This window comes from Passer montanus, unplaced genomic scaffold, assembly GCF_014805655.1.
Source record: "Passer montanus isolate IOZ18808 unplaced genomic scaffold, ASM1480565v1 scaffold17, whole genome shotgun sequence".
Taxonomy (NCBI): Eukaryota; Metazoa; Chordata; class Aves; order Passeriformes; family Passeridae; genus Passer; species Passer montanus.
In genome coordinates, this window is record NW_024364270.1 from 9,489,665 (window position 1) to 9,510,799 (window position 21,135).

The following is a 21,135-nucleotide window of genomic DNA, read 5'->3' on the forward strand; positions in this document are numbered from 1 at the left end:
GGTGAGCATGATGCCATATGCCATGGAATATCCCTCTGGCCAGTTTGGGTCACCTGTCCTGGCCACGTCCCCTCCCAGATTCTTGTGCCACTCCAGCCTTCTCACTCTTCTCACTGGTAGGGCATGAGAAGCTGAGAAGTCTTTGACTTAGAGCAAGGTCCACTTAGCAACAACTAAAAGCATCAGCATGTCGTCAACATTATTCTCATACTAAATCCAAAACACCAATGTTATACGAGCTACTAGGAAGAAAATTACCTCTATCCCTGCTCAAACCAGGACAAAGAGATTTAGAAAAATAAAACAACAAACAAATCAGATAGCTAGCCAGGCCTGTGGTGAAAGTTTTCAACACCAACTACAACACTGATGAAAGAAGGTCATTCTGCTCTACAGCTGCATTAAATCTTGGATCTTTTGGGAAATAAGTAAGAGATATTTAAGTTTCCTTCTATCATCAGTAGTGACACATAAAATTTTAAATATAAGTAATAAAAACTGTCATTTATTCTTTCAGAATTCAAAAGATGCTTTTTTAAGCATTATTCTAAACCTAAATTATTACCCTGGGGCATGTATCAAGGATGAAAAGTATTTTGAAGACATTGATCTCCTGTAGTGCGAGAGAGTGCCATTACACAACTCAGCTACAGAAATGGGGCAAGGTTATGGTCTTCCATAGTGAAGCCTACATTTCTACTGCTTCTCACTATTTTTCATCACAAAACTTATTTTATCTCATGTAATGTCTATTAATGATGTGCCATTCATGATTTAGAAACGTGACTTTACAGATTGAATGCTATGTTTTACAAGCATCTTGTACACTGTGCCATAAAAGAATAAATTAGGAAAATTATTCAACAAAACAGGGCCTTGTTTGCCAGAAACAGTCTGAGATTTAAATAAAATACATAATCCTTTCCACATCATGTTCTGTGTGTTTTGAATAAAACATGTTGTTAGGCAATGAAGTCAGCTTCTGGTCCCATAAACAGCCCCTGTGGACATTTTAAAAATTGTCCATAGTCAATTTTTACAAAAACTGCCAAAGGTTTTTGTAAGATACTTTGGTAGGGCAAAAGATTAAAAGCATTTACAGGCAAGCTGCTTAAGAGCCAGCATATTAAAAAAACAAAAAAGTGAAAAATGGAACCTGAATCTCCTGTTCTTGCTGTTAAGTTTTCATCTTCATTCATCAAGAGATACAAGAAAACCCCTGAGGACTTTCAACATGTTGAACATCTTTGTCACAACAAAAACTCTGTTCCTTGTACAGAGCATTTCTTGGTACAGTAGTTACCTGTCCATTATCCAGCATAATGTCTGTCAAGGTATTTCCCTGGGAAATGTGTAAGTTTAAACCTTACCATTCAAAAATTTGGAACACATGATTCCATATTTGTCAATCACCAAAGAAAGTTTCATTGAGATGATCACATAAACACTGCTAGGCTTCCACTTCCCCTAAAACTATACATTTCTGAAGTTTAACTAGATCTCGAATATGTACTTCTTATCAGTTTACCTGAGAAGCTGAGCTGCATATACTAGTAGTGCTCCAAGAAATGTTTACGAGAGTCATGCAAGTTTATCTTAGCTGTTTCCAAATAACACAGAATATGACAAAATCAGGTTTAAAATGCTTTCTGACTGGGAAAAAAGCCCCACAAAATGCCATAACTTTTTCCAAATCCTGATTTCAACTCAGTTGAACTCAGTTCTCTCATATGTCTGACAATATTATTTTTTCCTACATAATTTGAATTGCATGTCTTCCTACACATATACAAAACCAAAGTGAACAATTTAGCTATAAGGTAATGATCTGTAAAAGGATACATTACACTTACACTGTTATTAGAATATATGTACATTAAGAATGGATCTACATTTTTTTTGTGAAAAGAATATTTATCCAAAGCAATAGACCAACGTATGAGATTATTCTCAAATGCCTTGAAGCTTGTGAGACTGCAGACAAATCAGGTAAGAGACACATCAAATTAGAAACTAATCTTCAAAACATTTAAGTATGCTTGCAAGACGACGTAAGCACTGGGCAGCCAATAAGCCATTTACCTCAGCAAGCTGGAATTACAAACACATTATGCCTTGTCTTAAAGTAATTACATTAGTATATTAGTAAGAAAAATCAACTGCATTTTTTTTCAGGTTTTTTGATCTAAACCAAAAGCATTTTCATATGCCAAAAATACTTTAGTTGTTATTATTATCCTAACTGCATATTTCTACAGTAGAAAACAAGCATCAATTTCTTTTTCAAGATGCACTAAAATGCATCATGTCATTGTTAATTCTAAAAATTCTTTCTGAAATTATTTCCTGGGGCATATGTTGCTGGTTTTTTTTAAGCAAGCAAATTGTCAGAATAGCCATTTTAAGAATTTCAACCCATGTGTAACGATTTTCCAGGAAAATGTAAGTTTAAGATGGCAAAAATGGGGTGAGACTGATCAAAATGCTTCCTTTAACACAAAAATTCAGCAACTGCATTACTGCATCAGAAACTCAAGCATATTTTTAATTCCTATGCACCTCTAAAAGTGCACACACTTTTAAGTGCTTTTTCCTGCTAACACTGAAGTGCTGTACAAGCATATCTTTCATTGATGGTACATGGAAACTCCACTAGTTTTCCATGGCTAGAGCTGTGCGACAACTTTACATAAAATTTTGACTTCTCACCATTGATAGTCACATAGTAAAAGAATGATCTTTCAGTGTAAACATCTCAGCTGTCACTAGTTTCACATGTAATTGAAGTTCAGCTACAATGTATCTTAAAAGTGTTTTCCTTTCCTCTAAGCTAAAGGCTGAATTGTTACAGATGGTAATTTTGGCAGATGGTTGTATATGAAACTGAGTTTATAATTAGGCCAAACCTGACTTCTACAATTAAGGCAATGAAGTTTTGAAAAATAAGAAGTGTCAAACCAGTACATGATTAGTCTGGTTCCCACTGAAAACTGAAGAAACCTGATAATTCAGATTTACAGAATACATTGCCTATATGAACATTTCATCAGAATTACATGAATTAGAAGATAGAAAACATTTCATGCACGGAGTGTAAACTGAAATAACCATGGCGTTTTACCTACTTAAGTGTATAATCCCTTTTTCTTCAGTCGAGGCTAATGAGATGGTCTGAAGCCATCTAACAGCTCCCTGCTGCTGAGAGGGGGCTCCTTCTCCGCAGCTTCCCTCCCTCTGACATTCACCCGACCCCTGAGCAAGCCACTAAATTCAAAGACAGTGACTAGCCAATTCAGCTGAGAGACAAAAAGTAATCCCTGAGGAATGAGCAGAGGAGATGAGATGAGCAAGGATGAGAAGACTTGGACTACCCCTTTCTGGATGTGACCTCTTGGGCTTGCTCTAACATATATCAAGCTGCATTTCAAGCCATATTACATCCAGTGTCAAAAACCGTTCCAGACCGGTAATTTTGTGTTAAGGTGGCATTGCCAGTTTTAGCCTCTTCAGTTAAATATTTATTTATTCCTGTACCAAGAAAGGATCAGTAATGTCCAGCAATCATTCTTTCTACTACTTTCTGCATATCATTCAGTAGTTTCTTGCAATCAACTTTCAGTCTCTCTTCATATGCAAATTGCTCCCTTATAATGCTTTTGCCTATCTTAAGATTCCTATTTCTGTTATGTTTCTTTTTTCAGTGGGAAAACCAGAACTTTTTTCAGGATGGCTGATGAACACTCATAAAAGCACTCTTCGTTCAAATTTCTCTTTCTGCTCCTACTTCATCCTGCTATGCTGTCTGATTTGTTCTACTACGGGCACAATATAGGGATTTTTCATTCATTTTCCTGACCAAGCATTGCTAAAAGAAAATAAATAAGAGCTTGTAAGTAGCTTTCAGAAGTAATTGAAATGGCCGTTATTAATTCAGTTACAATTAGTTCAAAACATTCCTTCCAAAATGCATCCCCCTTGCTCTTCAACACAACAAACTCCACTTGCCATCATGCCATCTGTTCTCCATCTCCTCTAAACCTTTACAAAGTTCCTCAGAATCTCTTTTAGTTTCAATTAACCTGAGTAATTTATGTAGCTTGCACATGTTGTCATCAATCTGTGAACCCTATTACCAGATTGAACTGTATGAGGTTACTGACAATTAGAGAACATTACCTTTTAGGTTTTTGCCATGTTACAAATTAATGACTTGTTCCTACACTTTGCTTTCTGTCCTAATTAATTTTTTTCCCTCAAACTGTTATGATAAGAGAGATACACAGTGGGACTACTTAGGTTTTTTATTAGGTCTTTATTTTTTAAGAATCTAAATAAGTAATTTCCATTCTTTCTCCTTGTTCATCCATTTCAAAACACAAATATATTTTGTGCATTGAATGCATTTCTTTTACAGGAACTGGGCTTTTCTTTTCCTTTCATTAAACTCTATTAATACAGAGTTCCCATCTGCCTTCTACCAAGCAAATTAAATACAGCAAGATCTGCTAGCAATGCAACAATAGAGGCAAGCTGGTAAGAAAAATTCTTTCCAACTCTGGACATATTAATTAATTAATAAAGACAAGAATTAAGAGTTAATGTGTTAAGAGGTGCTATATATTTAATAAAACGAAAAAAACCCACCAAGCTCACTATTTCTATGAAGTTATAATCACCTTGTCTTTACCTTAAAATTAACCCGACTTACAATTTGTATCCTGCCCTTAACTTTACATCTCTTCGCACAAACTGTATTTTTAATATCCTGGTGGTTTGTGGGTGGGTTTAGAGGATTTTTGGGTTGGTTGTGTTTTTGTTTTCTTTTTTTTTTGTTTGTTTGTTTTGGGGGTTTTTTGTTTGTTTGTTTTGTTTTATTTGTTTGTTTTTGTTTTTGATTGGGATTTGTATAGATCAAAAACAACAAACTCCATCAAAGTGTTTCTGGTATTCCAGTGTTTCCCCACAATTCTGCTATGTGTCCAGGAAGAACAGGCACATTACTATGATATATACCAACATGCAAGTGCTCTCAGCTTACAGTTAAGAGACACAGGATAAACCCCAACTAACTTCATCATCACAGATTTGTGACCACAGAATTAATATCGATGTCATTCATGTCATATCTCAATGTTTTTGTTTGAGTTATGCTAACTAGAGAGGACTTTAAATATCTGATCTTAAACCTGAAGTTTCACTTGTGGCTTTCCTTAAAAAAAACACAGAAATTGTGGGGTAAACATTCAAAAAAGAAGTTAAGTCATTCAGCTTACACTACGGAAATGCACACATAACTGGACAGAAAAAAATCTGAGAAAAAAAGCTCCCTAAGTCTGTACAATTCTGAAGAAATATAAATGCCTATTAGATACAAATGCCCATAAAACATAACTCTTATACCAGTAACACAGTATTATGAATTTAGTTAAATAACTGAGATTAAATATTAGTTATTATCACAGCATCTGCAACAATACAAGACACAAAACTTTAAAAAAACACCTATTTTACCTTACTTTTACTGATAACTTTCACAAGGGTTACTCATTAAAAAATGGAACTGTAAATCACATGTAGTACAGAGCTTTACATTTGGTCAAAAGTTTTCATGTGAATTAGAAAGAATGGCAGCTGTCAGTAGGGAAATTATTCTGGCACATGTTCAACAGCATTCTTGTTACACTCACAGCATCTGCAACAATACAACAAGACACAAAACTTTGAAAAAAACACCTATTTTACCTTACTTTTGCTAATAACTTTCACAGGGGTTACTCATTAAAAAATGGAATTGTAAATCACATGTAGTACAGAGCTTTACATTTGGTCAAAAGTTTTCATGTGAATTAGAAAGAATGGCAGCTGTCAGTAGGGAAATTATTCTGGCACATGTTCAACAGCATTCTTGTTACAGATGTGCTGATTGAAAAACTCATACAAATATTAACACAATATAATATGCTTTCTAGGATTATTGTTACACCTAGTTCTCAAATGCTTCATAGGATCATTCTTATTAAAGAAAACACATTAATTTTCCTGGCCTATTATGAAATTTCTTTGGCTTCCATAATTAATCTCACAGAAAATATAACCCATTGTTGAGATTAGTGTAAATATCCTTAGAACATATACTTTTCAATGTCTGCACTCTAAAATTCCAGTAATATTAGCTATGCATTTTCATAATTAATACAATTTTTAGCAAGTTTACTTGCGTGACACTTTTCAATTTTTACAGGAGAAAAAAACTTCCCTGTTTTACAGGTATTGTGCCATTTACTTTGAAATAAGTAATGGAGCATGTATTCTAAGAAGATGACTCCATCATAGTGAATAAAGCCAAAAAGAACACAATTGTTTGACAAATAGCATTTTTAACAGGTATTAATTCAACAGTAACTGAAATAGTGTTCTTGGATGCAATGGACTGGTTTCAATAGAAATAAACCAGATTTTAGTAGGCTAAAAGCAGATTAACTTCACATATGTCTCAGGCCATTTACAAATGTCAACAACATTCTGTTACAGTGGGAAATGACCAACAGTACTGTAGAGAATCTGACCATTACTGGCAAATGTTGAGCTCATCCCTAAAACCTGCATGTGAGATTTTTTTTAATGCACTGAGGAGAATGAGAAGATAAAAATTCTCTTCAATTATTTAAAGAATTTATTATACCAGAACTTTTTAAAAGTAAAACGAAAACACCAAATCAGGCATTTCTCACTTGGTCAGGTAACAGAGCTGAGAGGCAAAGGGGAAAGCAATAACAACTACTTCTAAATGGATTCCTTTTAAAAAAATTAAAAGCAAGAATTTTCTTAATATATTAAGAAAATTACTGACTTTACAGAGAAAAAAAGTATTATCACTTCTAGAAATGGCAGACCAGTATTTCAGAGGGCTCTTTCTAACTGTAATAATAGATTGCAAGCATTGTAAAACAAAAAAAACCCAACATATTCCTCAGAACAATGGATTCATTCTAATTCTGTGTAAAGAGACACTTTGTTCCTGCAGATGATAAAAAATACAGCAACAGGTTGTTCAGAGGACTCATATTTGAAGTGGGCGCCAAAAGGTAATGGGAAATGAAAATGCCAGAGAAAATACAGAGAACATACACTGGGCATGAAGCTTAAGGCGTACGGGAGCAAATCTACAGATGATAAAAAATACAGCAACAACAGGTTGTTCAGAGGACTAATATTTGAAGTGGGCGCCAAAAGGTAATGGGAAATGAAAATGCCAGAGAAAATACAGAGAACATACACTGGGCATGAAGCTTAAGGCGTACGGGAGCAAACAAGATGCTGACAGACACACCTGCAGTACTGTGGATACCAGAAGTGCAGGTCTGTTGTCAGAGGTGAGGACACCGACTTAAACACAACAGAGGGTAGGAAAGCTCCACAAAGAAATGAAGATACTTTTCTGTCTTAAGGGGAAAAGGTGATAAACTTGCTGTCATTTTCAGATGTGGCCTTGAGCTATGATGGTAGGGAAAAAAAACGCAAAACAAAATGGAGTATTATGAACATCATCTGACTTGAGATTGGAGTCAATTTTTAAAAATAACAAGTTTTTCACTTATTTTAGTAGCCTGAAACACTACCTAGTATTACACTATTAATGGAACAAACACTGAAGAAATACATCTAAACAGTTTGGAACAGACTACAATTATGGCCAGAATTTTTAGAGTGCATGGCAAATCTAGGGCACATTCTTCGCCTTCGGGATTATAATACAGAAGATCAAAGCACCTTCAGTGACAGTATTTAAATTTATAGTTTATAAGAAAGGTTTGCATTTCCTAGATAATAAAGCAATGCCCATCAGAATAATTTAAACTGGTGTCAAATACACCACTGGCAGTTTTTGCTGTTAGAACAGAAATGCAATCCACACATTGCTGAAGCACAGTAACTTGAAAAAGACACCAATTATGAATACTGGAGATACATTTTTTCCCCTCCTTTTTAAAATAACCACCAAAAAGTTCTGTTTATTCAGGAACATGTTTTCTAATCCAAACGAAAGAGGGTGCCAAGCAGTGTTATACAAGCTTCCTAAATTCATTTGGCTGACTAATGCTCCTATTCCTGCATGCTTCAAAGTAGTAAAAGAAAAACAAATCTCAGGAAGAACTGGCATTCAGATCTGTATCAGCTTAAAGACATAATGCATAATATTGTCTGCTTGCTATTTAATGCAAAAGACAAATTTTGCTGAGTTCACTTAATAAGGAGCGAATGGAGGGTGGAAATTAGAGGGTTGGAACTTAGGACGTTTTTACAATAGAATATTAGCATGTTTAAATTCCAACCTCCCTAAATTTCTAAGCACTTCTTTTCATTTAGTGAATTATTTTGCATATAAACAGCATATTATTAATTTAAATGTATCATGCCTGACTCCTTAGTGTCTTACTTCAGTTAGACCACAAAAGCCAGCACCTTGGTATCATACTCCCATTTTATACAATTATGAAATCTCCATAAAGAGACAGGAATTTTTTTTGGACCAACATGAAATGGTGGAAGAAACTTTCCTACACACTTTAAACCCTCCACATTTACAGGCACTTTACAACATCAAACATTATACACTATTTTATATCAGTATTATACACTAATATAATATTTAAAGTTTAAATATATTATAGTAATTTCTTTTAAATTAAATTTTTATATCAGTGTATTACACCACATTTTCAGAATGTGTTATATACACATCATCAAGTTCATTCTTTTGTTGCTGTATGCTTTGCACAGAGTTCATTTTGTGTTTTAAACGGAGATAGATTGCCAGGACATGCACAACTTGGTTTTACAGTCTGACTTATATTGCCAGAATAACTTTTTTCCAAAAGTAATTAAGAGGTCATGTGTTACTAAACAGACCAAAGAATCCATCCAGTAATGATGTATCATGCTGCAAACATAAAAGGAAGACATACCTTGGTCTGCTGCTACAGAGCAAGCATAAGCTTAAGAGAAAAGTTACAAAACAGTGTGATTCATTTAGGAGGAAAGGCACTGGAAGGTTATCAGTACAAGTCATCCTGACTACATCAAGTACAGCAATTCCAGCCATAGCAAATGCAGAATTTAGGTCCACAATAAATACACTGCATATGCTTCACACATCTCTAAAGCTGTATTTAGGGTGCTTCTAAAAACTTCTCAAAGTATATCTAAAGAAGAGATGACAGAGCTAATTGGACTAAATTTATCCTCGGCCTTAACTGTCAGTGAACTGATGTCCCTGGAGCTGATGGCAGCAGAACAAATGAAAGGCAGAAGGTCTGCTAAATAAGACACTGGATAAGGGTTTATTGTCACTAAGACATTTAAGGTGATTGAAGCCAGGTTCAGTCACATGGGATTGGCTAAGCTACAAGAACAGATATGACAGACAGACTGATACTTTCAGACTGACTTGAAAATGCTTACATGTTTCTGAATGGAGGTTCAGAGGGTGACATGATTCACAATCTGTGACTTAGGAGTTGTGGTCTGAAATAGTCTCCCCCACATTCTTAGCTCATGTGTAAGCCACCCTCAAGATTGAACAAATAAACCTTCAACAGAACAGCTTCAACAAGATAAACTAGATAATCAGAAGCTTCCCAGAGACTTAGGATGCTACCCAAGAAAATATGTGAACGTGTGTCTCTCTCACTCTAGTGCTCACGTAAACTTTTAGAGATTAGCTTTTCAGTCTGGATTGAATCAAAGTTGTTCACAAACTCAGAGTTAATTGCTGTAGACCATGCATGCATCCTTTTGTGACAGCTCAGACTAAACCTGCATACTTTGCAGAGCATCAGTCTAAGCTGAAGAGTGTAGCCCACTGCCTGGCCCAGCTCTGAGGCTGCCAGGACACAACACCTCTCTCTGACTTCCCAGCTCTGCTGCCTAAACCAGTGAGAAGACAGTGAAGGTAGAAGAGGACTGAAATACCCAGCTGGACTCCTAGGAATTTTTCACTGGTACATTAACAAATACATGTTATACAGGTGCCAGATCACAGGTGGGAGAAAGGGTGGCTCTTGTGGCTTAGGTTAAATATGATCTTGAGGGTCCTAAACTCGATTTTCTCCATTGAGTAGGTTTTGCAACAAAAGTGAAGAAAAAGAAAAATAACCAAGTGTTCTTTAGCAGCAGTGAAAGTTTAAGGCTGGAAGGTAAGTGAAATGTGACCTTTCAGAAAACCTGCTTGAGAGATCCTTCCATGAGCACTGACCACTGTGAAGTAGCAGTTAGCTATTGGCCCTGCAACAGAGGAGCCTGCACTCAGTCCCCCAGCCTGCACCACATGGTCTCACTTTCACTGTTGCTTCAAGTGGTGATTAAATAGCTCGAAGCTAAGCATTTACCTCCTCACTTTGCAAAACATTGTCCTCCACAGTATGGCTGCAAAGCAGTGAGTCCCATAAGGGACTTCAGGCAATACCTGCAGTGGTATCTTGCTGATGCTAGATCTGATGCTATTTTCACCTTGCACACAAAATTAGGTCTGCTCCACATAGCAACAATAATGGAAAAACACATATAGAGCAGAAAATTCCTAATGAGATTTAAAATCATTACTGTATTCATCTACTTTTTATAATTTAAACCTGGTTTAAACAGAAACAGCAACCAATCATTCACTCAGTGGTTATTAGATAAGTGTAGGAAATTAGATGACAATTATTTCCTATACTAATGTGATCCAAAGTGTTCATAAATCTGAACTCCTAAACTGGCTTTTATTCAGACATACAGTGTAATTAATGTGTCCATTATCATACTATCAATGACCTCTGATATTGTACATGCTACCAGCTTTAATAAAATAAAATACTTAACACCATTTTTGTTTTCTCCTATTTTCATTCACATACTAATAGATGTCTGACACTATTTACATTTGTCAATAAGTAAAACCATCCAGCAAAGAAATCTGTATTTCATGTGCTCCCTGCAGCCAGTTATTTCAGCACTGGTAATATTTACGAAAAATCAGTTTTGCAGGTTTACATATGACTGGGTAGGCAATACAAACATGGGCCAAACAATAAAATTAAAAGAGAAGCGCTACCCCTTGCCACTCGCCTTACATTCATCCATCTCCTTTTCCCACAAACACACGGAGAAAAACACAACTAACAAAAAACAGGCGGTTTTACAATGTGTTTAAAAGGCTGACTAATCTCAGGTTTGGCACACCAAAGAAAGACCAGGGCAAGAACAAGCACTTTCGTTTTCATGTCAGCTCCCACAACACTCAAATGGAATTGCGTAGGGAGATTTTTCCTTCCTTTGCTTCTAATAAATGGGTGTTGTGTTTACATACTGCATACTGAGCATTGCCCATCCGAAGCCAAGGGCTGCATCTTGCCAACTCTTAACTTTCATACAATATGGTGATTACATGAGCCAGCATACCATTAAATCACATAACAAAACTTGGAGAATGGCACTGTCAGCTTGCAGAGCCATACCTGAAGGACTGACATGCAGTGCATAAAGGGAAAAACCAGATTTCAGTGCAATGGCAAAACTGGGTTAGGAGAAGACTGGGTTACTGGCCTCACTTTAAACGACAAAGTGCCAAATAGTTCACAGAGATAAAAATTTGCAGATGCATAATAAAAGCAGGTGACGAAAATAAATAAATAAAAAGATCACTAAACATTCCTTACAAAATGCTCCCCCACCCCTGAATCCATAGGACTCTTTATTCCAGGATGTTCTTTCCAGTTGCAGTACTTGCAAACTAGCTTCCCTTGAGCAGAGGCCAAACCAGGGGAACAGAGACCTTAGTCCATTGCTTAACATGAATAGCACAGCATCTTTCTGGCCACAGCAAATTCTCTTTTTCTATTTAATGAGCAGCAGATCTATACCTGCCATGAGCTCCAAATGTCTTCCAGTTCCTCGTGTTCATTTGTTGCGAAATGAGCAAGAGAGACTGATGATCAGAAGTCGCTCTTTCCCCTAAAAGCAAGCTCACACCAAGGTATCAGGTATCTGATTTGCATTTCTGATTCAGCCTGCTGATAAGAGACTAGAAGTGCCAATTTAAGTACAAATTCTTTTTCCAGGTACTGGTCCACAATAATCTCTGCAGAGGCTTCCACTTTAGTGACACAAACATATAGATAGAACAACCTAAGATGGTAATTTAACTGTCCATAATTTCACGTTCAGAAGTAGAAAGCTGTGCTGAAATCTAAGACACTTTCAATACTGAGGTTTCTAAGAGGATGTGCATCTAACTTACTGTAGGAGATCTAGAGCCTGAACCATGTATCTGTGATACCTTATCAGCCTTCAGAGCTACCCCATAGGTGACCCCTCTTTGCAACATATTTCTTAGTAACTTAATCCTATTTAGATTGTCTTCAAATCACACAAAGAACAAGCAAATCAGAAAACTGCTACATGTTTTTGCAAGATCATATCACACTGGCATCACTAACCCTGTTTATTCAAATTGTAAAAGGCTGTCCAGACATCAGTGATATTTTATTTGTTATCATGTTAGCATGCAAAAGGACAGAAACTCACTTCTGATAATAGTTTTAATTACTAAGTATATAAGCCTACAAATCCTCCCATCCAAGTAATCCTTCAATAAGATTAATTCATGGAAATAGCCTCATTGAAAAAGGATTTGTGTGACTGAACCCTAAATGCTTAATCACTTCTTAAAGGAAATCATGACTTACAAAGAAATATCCAGGTGTTGGTATGTTTAAAACAGGGGGGTTATGTATCCATCAAACCGGAGAGTTTCATAAACATCACTTCTAGGACTGACACTGTTAGGGAATGTGCTTCTGCAGTTCCTGTGGTTTCTCAGGTTAAGACTGATTTAAATAAACGGACCAACTTGCTCACATTGAGTCTAGTGCTCTACAGAACTCTTCTTTCAGCACTTTTGTTGTACTGACGTATGACTCAGCTACTCCTTCAGCTGCACTAGTTATATATCACTCCGCAACATTACTCCAAAGATCAAAATCTCTGATTTATTTTAAACAATATCCAGGCATTACCAAGTGTTTGCAAGGCTCAGTGAGTGTGTGGTTCTTGCTATCTGTACTATGTCTATTGCAGAATATTTTATTGTAAGAAATATTAACCTCTTTCCCAGTTTTCCGACCTTGTTCCTTCTATTATGACAGTTACCAGTCTAGACAATGACTGAAGTAGCCACAGGAGAGCACATAGATTAAGGTTTACTTTAATGTGTTGAGTGCCCTCAAGTGCTTAAGTCCTTTCTTGTACCCACTTCATTTGCTCTCTTCCTTTGCACAGGGTCTTCATGGCAAGTCTTCTTGAAGTACCTCCTGCTCTGATCCCCTTGGAATGATTAATGGTTTGGTATCACATTTGTTTGCTACTCCTTAAAATATAGGAAACAAGCCTTTGGAGAACTAGGAGTCTGTCAGTGCCTCCAAAAAGCAGTAAGCATAACTGCTTGAAGGCTGACAGATGCTTCACCACCATGACAAGAAGCTGTTCCACAGGCTACAGCTTGTGAGCCCCTGAGTCAAGCCATATGGTCCTGAATGCCAAAACTGCCTGTCTTTCCCAGTTTACTGGGAGAGAGGGATTGTTCCTGCTTTCCTCTGAATTTGCAAAAGTAGTCTGTTGACTTTTGTAAGTTTACATTTCAAATGTAATAAAATGCTTGACTGCTTCCACTCATAAATCCTGATTTGTAAATACATAAACACGGCTCTCAGACTTTAAGAGACCCTTCACAATTAATAATCTATTCAGCACATGTAAATAATTGTGTATACAGGGTCTGGAACATCTTTGTTCTAGGCATCTATAGCAATCTAATGTGAATAACAGCAATGGATATACATTGCTAAAATTCAGAGCTGATAATTTAAGATGAAACCCCAATATACTTCAGCATCACAAAAATTAAGTCTCCAAATTTTAAGTTCTTAAACATGGGTACATTCTCCAGTGCTTCGGTCAGGTGAAATTAAAATATTTCAGAAAGTGAGAATTTCTAATTCTTCTATCTCTTGAAAAAATATTTAACTACTCGAGATACTTTGGTAGGATCTTTTTTAAGATATGTTTTATGTCTTTTCCAGTGACTGTATTCTGAAGTGTCTTCACTGGTGTGTAGGTGACCCAGCAATTGCCAAGAAACAGACGAAGGCAAAAAGTATCTCGCCTCTATCGCAAAAATGTAGGAGGAGGGAAAAGCCCCCAGCGCAGAGGCAGCGAGCAGTGTGCGTGTCCATGGATTGTTCCCTCCCGGAGCAGTCCTGGCTCTCGCTGGGGTCTGCCCGGATAGAAGGTACCGGCACCTTGCGAAGTCCAGCCTTAAACTTTCTCCTGTTAGTTTCCTTGAGCCATTTCTCGTTACAATTTTCCACTCGTGCCTGTCCCTTGCTTCCTTCTAAAAAACGTACAGCATAGTGATGAAATCTCTACAGAACCTGCAGAAATAATGGCAAGGCCCCAGCAGCGGCGGGATGCGGGAGGACGAAGGGCGAAATGCCGGGGTTCCCACAGCACCCGCCCGGCGCCGCACGCTGGAGCGGCGTGCGGAGAGACACCGGGAACCACAGCCACCGCACCGCCGCCCCCGATTATTTCATGTTCTCGCACTCGTCAGGGTAACACTGACAACTGATTTACTACGGCAATTTTCCCAGTGCCTTCCGAGATCTCCCAAGGTTCGGCCGCTGGTCCGGCCGCTGGCTGCAACTTTTCCAGGGTCTGCGGAACGCCGAGGGCAAGACCGGGCGGCATTTTTTTTTCTCCCCCTCACCTCGCTCCCCCAGCCCGTTCCCCGGCGGCAGCGGCTCCCAGCCCCGGCGGGCACCCCCCATCTCCCGGACAGCCCGGGAGCCGCCGCGCCCGCGGACGCGCCCTCCCCGCCCGGCGGCTCCGCGCTCCCCGCGGGGCAGGTGGGTGCCCCCGCCGCCGCCGCCCGGCCGCACTCACTTGTGCCTTCTTCATAAGGAACGGCAGCGCTGCAGTCCAGCCCAGCCGGCCGTGTGCAAACTCCCTTCAGCGGAACTGTAGCTCCAGCATAATGCAGCAGCCGATAGTCCACGCATTGGGGTTGCCCACGGCGAGCCCCGCGCTGCCTCCGCCCGTCCCGCCGCCGCTCCGCGCGCCCCGCTGCGCCCCCTCCCCACGGCCTGAGCGTCCGCGCTCACTGAAGCCACCGCCGGCCCCCGGCCAGGTCTTTTATATCTCCGATCTGCCTCCAACAGCGGCGGCGGCGGCAGCCCAGGCAGGACACGCCTTTCCCCTCCCTCCCGCCCTCCCGGAGGACCGGGAGCCCAGGCAGACCCTGCGGGGCGGGGGAAACCCGAGTTAACTTGGGGCAAGTTGGAGGCAGGAACAAGCCGAGCCTGCCCCTCGCCAGCGCCGGAGGGGAGCGGGGCCGCGGGCGGGCCGCCGGGGGAGCGGCGGGCGGGGATGCGGAGGGGGGTGTGGGCATGCGGGGGTTGGTGTCTTTATGCGGGGCGGGGGGCGCCGGGTACCGGCCCCGGGGGTGGGTGCACGGGGCTGCTCCCGCCCGGTGCCGGGGCTTCCGCCGTGCCCGGGACGGGCGATGCCAGCCGAGCGCGGGGAGCGGGGCGGGGGCTCCGGCCCTGCCCGCGGAGGGCTCCGGCAGCGTGCGGGGAAGCCGCACGCCGCAGCGGCATTTGAGGTCAGCCAGGCTGCGGGCGCCGAGCCAAGTCCTTGGGTTGGGTCCCCCCACCCACGCTGGGGAAAAGGGGGGTGCCCCCCGGCTGAACCCGCCGCCGGGCGCCGACTCGGCCCGCGGCGCGGAGGGCAGCGGGCTCGGGGGCTGGCGGGGCTCCCAGCGGTGCCCGGTGCTCCCAGCGGAGCGGCCGCTGCAGCGGCGCGCACAGCCGAGGTGGCAGCCCGGCGTTTGCCATTGCCATTCCAGTGCTGCTTTCCCATACTCGGTGAATGCAAGTTAAGCACTGGGATGAGCATTTCAGCTGGAGCTTAGAAACTCCTTTACCTGCTCCAGACACAGAAAAAATTGTTGAGCAGTGCCTCCTAACGCTTCTTCAAAGGTGATCCTGCGGGTCTTTTCATATGCTGTTACAATTTGCATCCCGTGTAAATAATGCATTAGTGTTGGGTGTGGAAAAGTGACTTGACTTACTGCTTGGTGTCTTCTGGCCAATCCATCACAGCAGTAGCCACAGAATTTGAGTCCTCTTTAGAGAAGGCAGCTCCCAAGGTTAATATTAATTAAATTTGGGTGTGAATTAAATGAAATGTAGAGCAGTCTATGGAACGAGTATCTCCTGGAACAACCATACTATGTGAAAATTTAAAGACCATTAAAAGGAGAAAAGAATAGTCTGACCCAGTCAATGGTCATTTCCTAAAGGAGATTAGGCATGCTCAGAGTATACAATAAGAGAAAAGTTAGTCTAATTTTCACCTAGAATTATGATAAGTTTTGTAAAGACTTGATTTCTGCCAAAGTAAAGATGAGCTGTTCGGGTACAGAAAGGTTTTGAACTCCTCCCCAGTTTTACTAAATATTTGGAGTTCATCAGATAAACATCTAATATAATTTTGCAGATAAAAATCTAATATCATTTTGCTTCTGTATCAAATCCAGAAAAATGGGTCAATAATTTTCTTTTACAGCATGACAGTACTGATGGATTAATTCCCTTTTTGTCAGGTTGGTTTTTTTTTTTGCATTTCATGATTATTACTGAGCTGAATTTGTCAGACTTTTATATGCATATAGTATTAGTCTCTTCCTCTAAAGCAATAGATAATAAGTGAAAGGGCAGAAGCCTGTAACAACAAAAGAAATCAAGGACCTTCACTGGAAGGGCAGTTTGTGTGTCATCTAGCAGTGATCAACCAAATACCTTTCACTGTCTACACATTTAACCAAATAGGGCCAGGAAATTAAAATGTTATGACATATTTCCTCCTTAGAACAGGTGACCAGTTTAGTGTCCTGGGGAGAGGGCCTGGAAAGTGTGAAAGAGCAGTCTGTCACAGCAGTTACCTATCTTATGGAAAACACTTCTGGTCTTTCTCTGTGTTGAACTCTATCACATTTCACCATTAGTCATGACAGGAAAAATTTTGTGGATGCCCTTGTTACATTTTTACAATTACATTTTTGGTAACTGTGCAGAGTGAATAACACTCTTGGGCATAATTAGGTTTCTTTACCACCCTGGCATCATGCACGTTTTCTCTCCATTCCCAATCTGACTAATTGAACCTGCCCTTGTGTTTAATGCCCAACTATAGTAAAGTAGAGCCCTTTTCATCTCTTCCTTTTGTGTTTTCAATTTTCACGTGTATTACTGCTGACACTGTCCTCAGTTTGGTTTGGGAAGACTTTTCTATGAAGTTCAGAATTTAATAGTTTAAACTTATTAATATCTTGTGTCTGTATCCCCTAGGAAAGCATGTTTTTACTTATTAGTCTTGTCCATTTCCAACACAGTAGCAACTTTTGATTTCCCAGAGGTGAGAACTGATTAACCATGGACTGTTAGTGCATTGACTGGGAGTTTTCCAAAGCCCAACTGCAAACCTCATTCTGTCTTCTATGGCCTACCTTGTTTGCATTTCTAAGTGCTTGGGGGTGAACACAGGCCCTGTCATAGTTTTGTGCAAACCTGTTCCTTCACAGGGAAGATATGGAAAACACTGTTAGTTATCCCAGCTCTTCACAGGTTTAGTTCCACCCATTCAGCAGGATTGTGCTCACCAGGAATACTGTTAAACCTGTATGGAAATACCAGCAACTGCAAATTAAGCCTTTCCAGTCTAACATGAATGGAAAAGCCTCACCATCTTTACCACTGAGAAACTGCTGTTAAATGGCTGTTAAATGTTTTTGTTTTTTTTTTATTCTGTAATTTTATGGAATATCTGCTGTGCTTTCCATAGCTTCAGCTCTGCGCTCAGTCTGTTGATAGCTTGGCTGCTGGCTGGAACAGCAGGAATTTGGGAATATGCAGGATCACATCCAGCCTCAGCTGCTGAGATTGCTGGATTAAAAAGTGTTCTGTGTCAACTTGGAAAATTGAAAAAATTTCTCCTAGGAAGCCATTTAAGCTGTGAAGGCAAACACCAGTGTGTGCGTATTAGAAAGACAGCACACTAATCCCGTCTAATCGGTTACAGACTGAGCATGTGGGCGCTGTGCTGGCACAGAGACCTGGCCTGTAGCATCAGCTCAGTTAAATCCCCTCTCACCAGTCTTTTTTTAAGGACATAGAGTACTAAGCACACACATTCCTAACCTAGATCAGATGCACAGAATTGAAAAAAATTATATTTAAAATGGAGGTATGAAGAGCCAAGAAACTCAAAAGGTGGCCTCAGACTTCTTTAGGTTTTATTTACAGAAGTACATGATTGTAGAGGAATGACCTTCTATAGAAAAGACAAACCTTGCAAGATTTACAGAAAATTACATTAGTTACTTTGACATTGAGGAAGTACATTGGGATAACTATCTCCTTAAGAAGTCTTTTATCTTTGATACCACAAAATGTTCTAGGTGTTATTCTGTGATTGTGAACTCGTACACTCTAATTTCAGAGCACAACCAAAACCAATACTTAATATTCTGTCAAAGCACATATTTTGAATTTTTAATTGAGCCTTATGTTCAACAGTTACCAAAGGGACTGTTAGTTTATTCTAAGCATCATACATCTTTTGTGTTGTATACAAGTGACAGGGGAACTTCAGCTGATATTCAATATCACTGGTCAGTAAGTAAACAGATGACTCAATCAGTACTTAGTCCACAGGGACATGTACACTACTACAGAACCACTTTTTTTTTCATTGAGTACCATAAAAGCACAGGATTCAGGTGTATTTTTTTAATTCACATGATCTACTTCTAAAGATTGAATTGCAAGAAGCAGTTTCCATGGAACTGATTTTTCATAATATATTAGTGCAGACTCAGATTTTAAGGATAATTAAGTTATTATATGGTAAAATCATAATTTATTTGGCAGAGTAGTTGGCAGACCAGCTGTAAGGACATAAAGAGCACAGCTGCCTGTTTCAAACACTGTTAGGGCCACAGAAGGACTTTGTCACAAGATAAGCACAGAATGAAGCAGCAGGATGGCACTAACTCCAGGCCTGGTGGAGATGACATCCTGGTTAATGCATCCAGACAAAAATTCCCTCTGTGGCAAACTGTGTAAAAAGGCAAGTTCTCATACACATATCACTGGCCAAAGAAAGATCACCCCAAATTATGGGACAGATGGCATCTGTCACTACCAATAGCCACTGAAACCCCCCTGAATATGCTTTCATGGATCCTTGGAATTTAGACTGTAAATTAAGCCACCACAGGGAACTTGAGATAAGAAGAAGATGGGTTTATCTCAGACCTAGGGAGAGGTTAACAGGCTGGGGGAGAAGAATCTATCACTGATAATGGATGTAAAGAATGCAGAATTTACAGAACACAAGGAAAGCCAACTCAGCAGCTGTGCTGAAATCAGCTCAGACTGGGTAAAAGTTAGTTTTGGCAGGGGGAGGGAGCAATCACTGACTCACAGCCCATTGACCCAAGAAACCCACTTACTCAGAAAAAAATACTGAGCATGGGACTAATTAACTTTAGAAGTGAGAGAATAATTTAACCAATAGAATGAGAGAATTTTGTAGCCAATGAGTATTAATTCATTTGCTTGTTAAAACTTATAAATAGTGAAGTTTTGAATGCCCTCAGAACCCTCTCCACAGAGAAGCCCAGGGTAAAGAAGGACAAACAGAAACACTGATTGGATCAATGGGTGGTGACTACCTTCTGCTTGAACTGTCTCTCTCTCCTCCCACCCTATGTCTCTTTTCTGTTTCTATCTCTCTGATTTACATTCATTGATAAATCAAATCTGTCTTCATGACTTTGGCATATGTCCTCATTTGTACCTTAATTCAGGCAGGGGCATCTCTCACGAATCAGATGTTAACACCAGCTGGGGAAAAAATGCATATTCTGGATGAACAGAGATATCTCCAAAGAAAAGAGAAAAAAAAAGATTGAAATTCAGTTATTTATTGAAGTGGCAGAATTTGTAGCTCAGTATCTCAAGCTCAGTATCTCATTATGATGCTTCTCCAAAACCCATCTAAATGGAAAAAGAAGAAACAGGCAGTACATCATAGGAGAGGAGCCAGGGAGCTTCAAACTATTAGAAATCTGTTCAAGAAGTGCCGGTGAAGGAGGCTGGAGTTACATGATTGTGTGTGATATTTATTTGCCCAGAAGCAGATACGGAGACAAGCAGGTAGAAAAAGCTAGAGTGTAGTCTTTGTTGTCAGTAGAAGGAAGGTGGGCTTTGTTTATTTGAGTATGATCCTGGTCTGAAATACTGATGGAGTGAAGGAATGATGGACTTTTACTGGATGTTTAAAAGTGCTTCTGTCTGTTGGTGTCTTTAGTGGTTTACTTTGCAGTAACATGACAGTTTAATTAGCATGCAAAGGATACTGTGTTTTACTAAGAGAACTTTTTGGCAAGGAAGACAAGCCCAAAATAGGAAGTTGCACTGACGCTGTTAAAACTCAATCAGAGCCTGTAAAAATATAGTTGTAGATAGTAAAAAGTAACCATTATCTGACTTACCAGTAATCTTGTTTCTACTACTCTTTCAGTATGCTACAGTTTTAGCCTCTGAAGATCTCACTGGTATAGGTGGATTCTCAGCTAAGAAAAAAATTATACTTGGAGAACAAAACCTGGCAAAAGCTGATGCTGCTGAAGTTTTTTGATCCTTGGCAATCCCCTTTTGGCTTCTGGTGACCCTCATGATGTTCACAGATGTTAGCAAAAATGTGAAGCTCCTTGAAACTTGTGTAAAATTTTGCAGCTACTAAAGTTCCAAGAAGATCAGAGGGCAGGAGCATTTCAAAGATGTTTTTGGTCTTAACTCTCAGGGTTTTCTTCACATGTGTGCCAAGAGGGGTCTGAATCTGGGATTGAACTAAAAAACACTATTCTTTTGAAGAATTACTTATGTGTGTTCTCCTGAAAGATCAGGGAGACTCTGATGGCATGCCTGTTTTCTTCTCTTGGGAGGGAGGTAGGAGGGATAAATGGTGTCT

At 39.7% G+C, this 21,135-nt stretch overlaps 1 protein-coding gene across 2 annotated transcripts in view; it reads right to left on the reverse strand.

Annotated features, from left to right (window-relative positions):
- KITLG (KIT ligand) overlaps positions 1-15,305 on the reverse strand; it is a 56,995-nt gene extending 41,690 nt beyond the window's left edge. The window contains exon 1 of one of the 2 annotated variants that reach the window (XM_039704169.1): positions 14,983-15,305. In XM_039704169.1, coding sequence (XP_039560103.1) covers positions 14,983-14,997 — 15 coding nt within the window. In that variant the 5' untranslated portion in view covers positions 14,998-15,305. The remainder of the gene's footprint in view (positions 1-14,982) is intronic. The other variant, XM_039704168.1, reaches the window with a different exon arrangement.
- Positions 15,306-21,135: the final 5,830 nt, after the last annotated feature.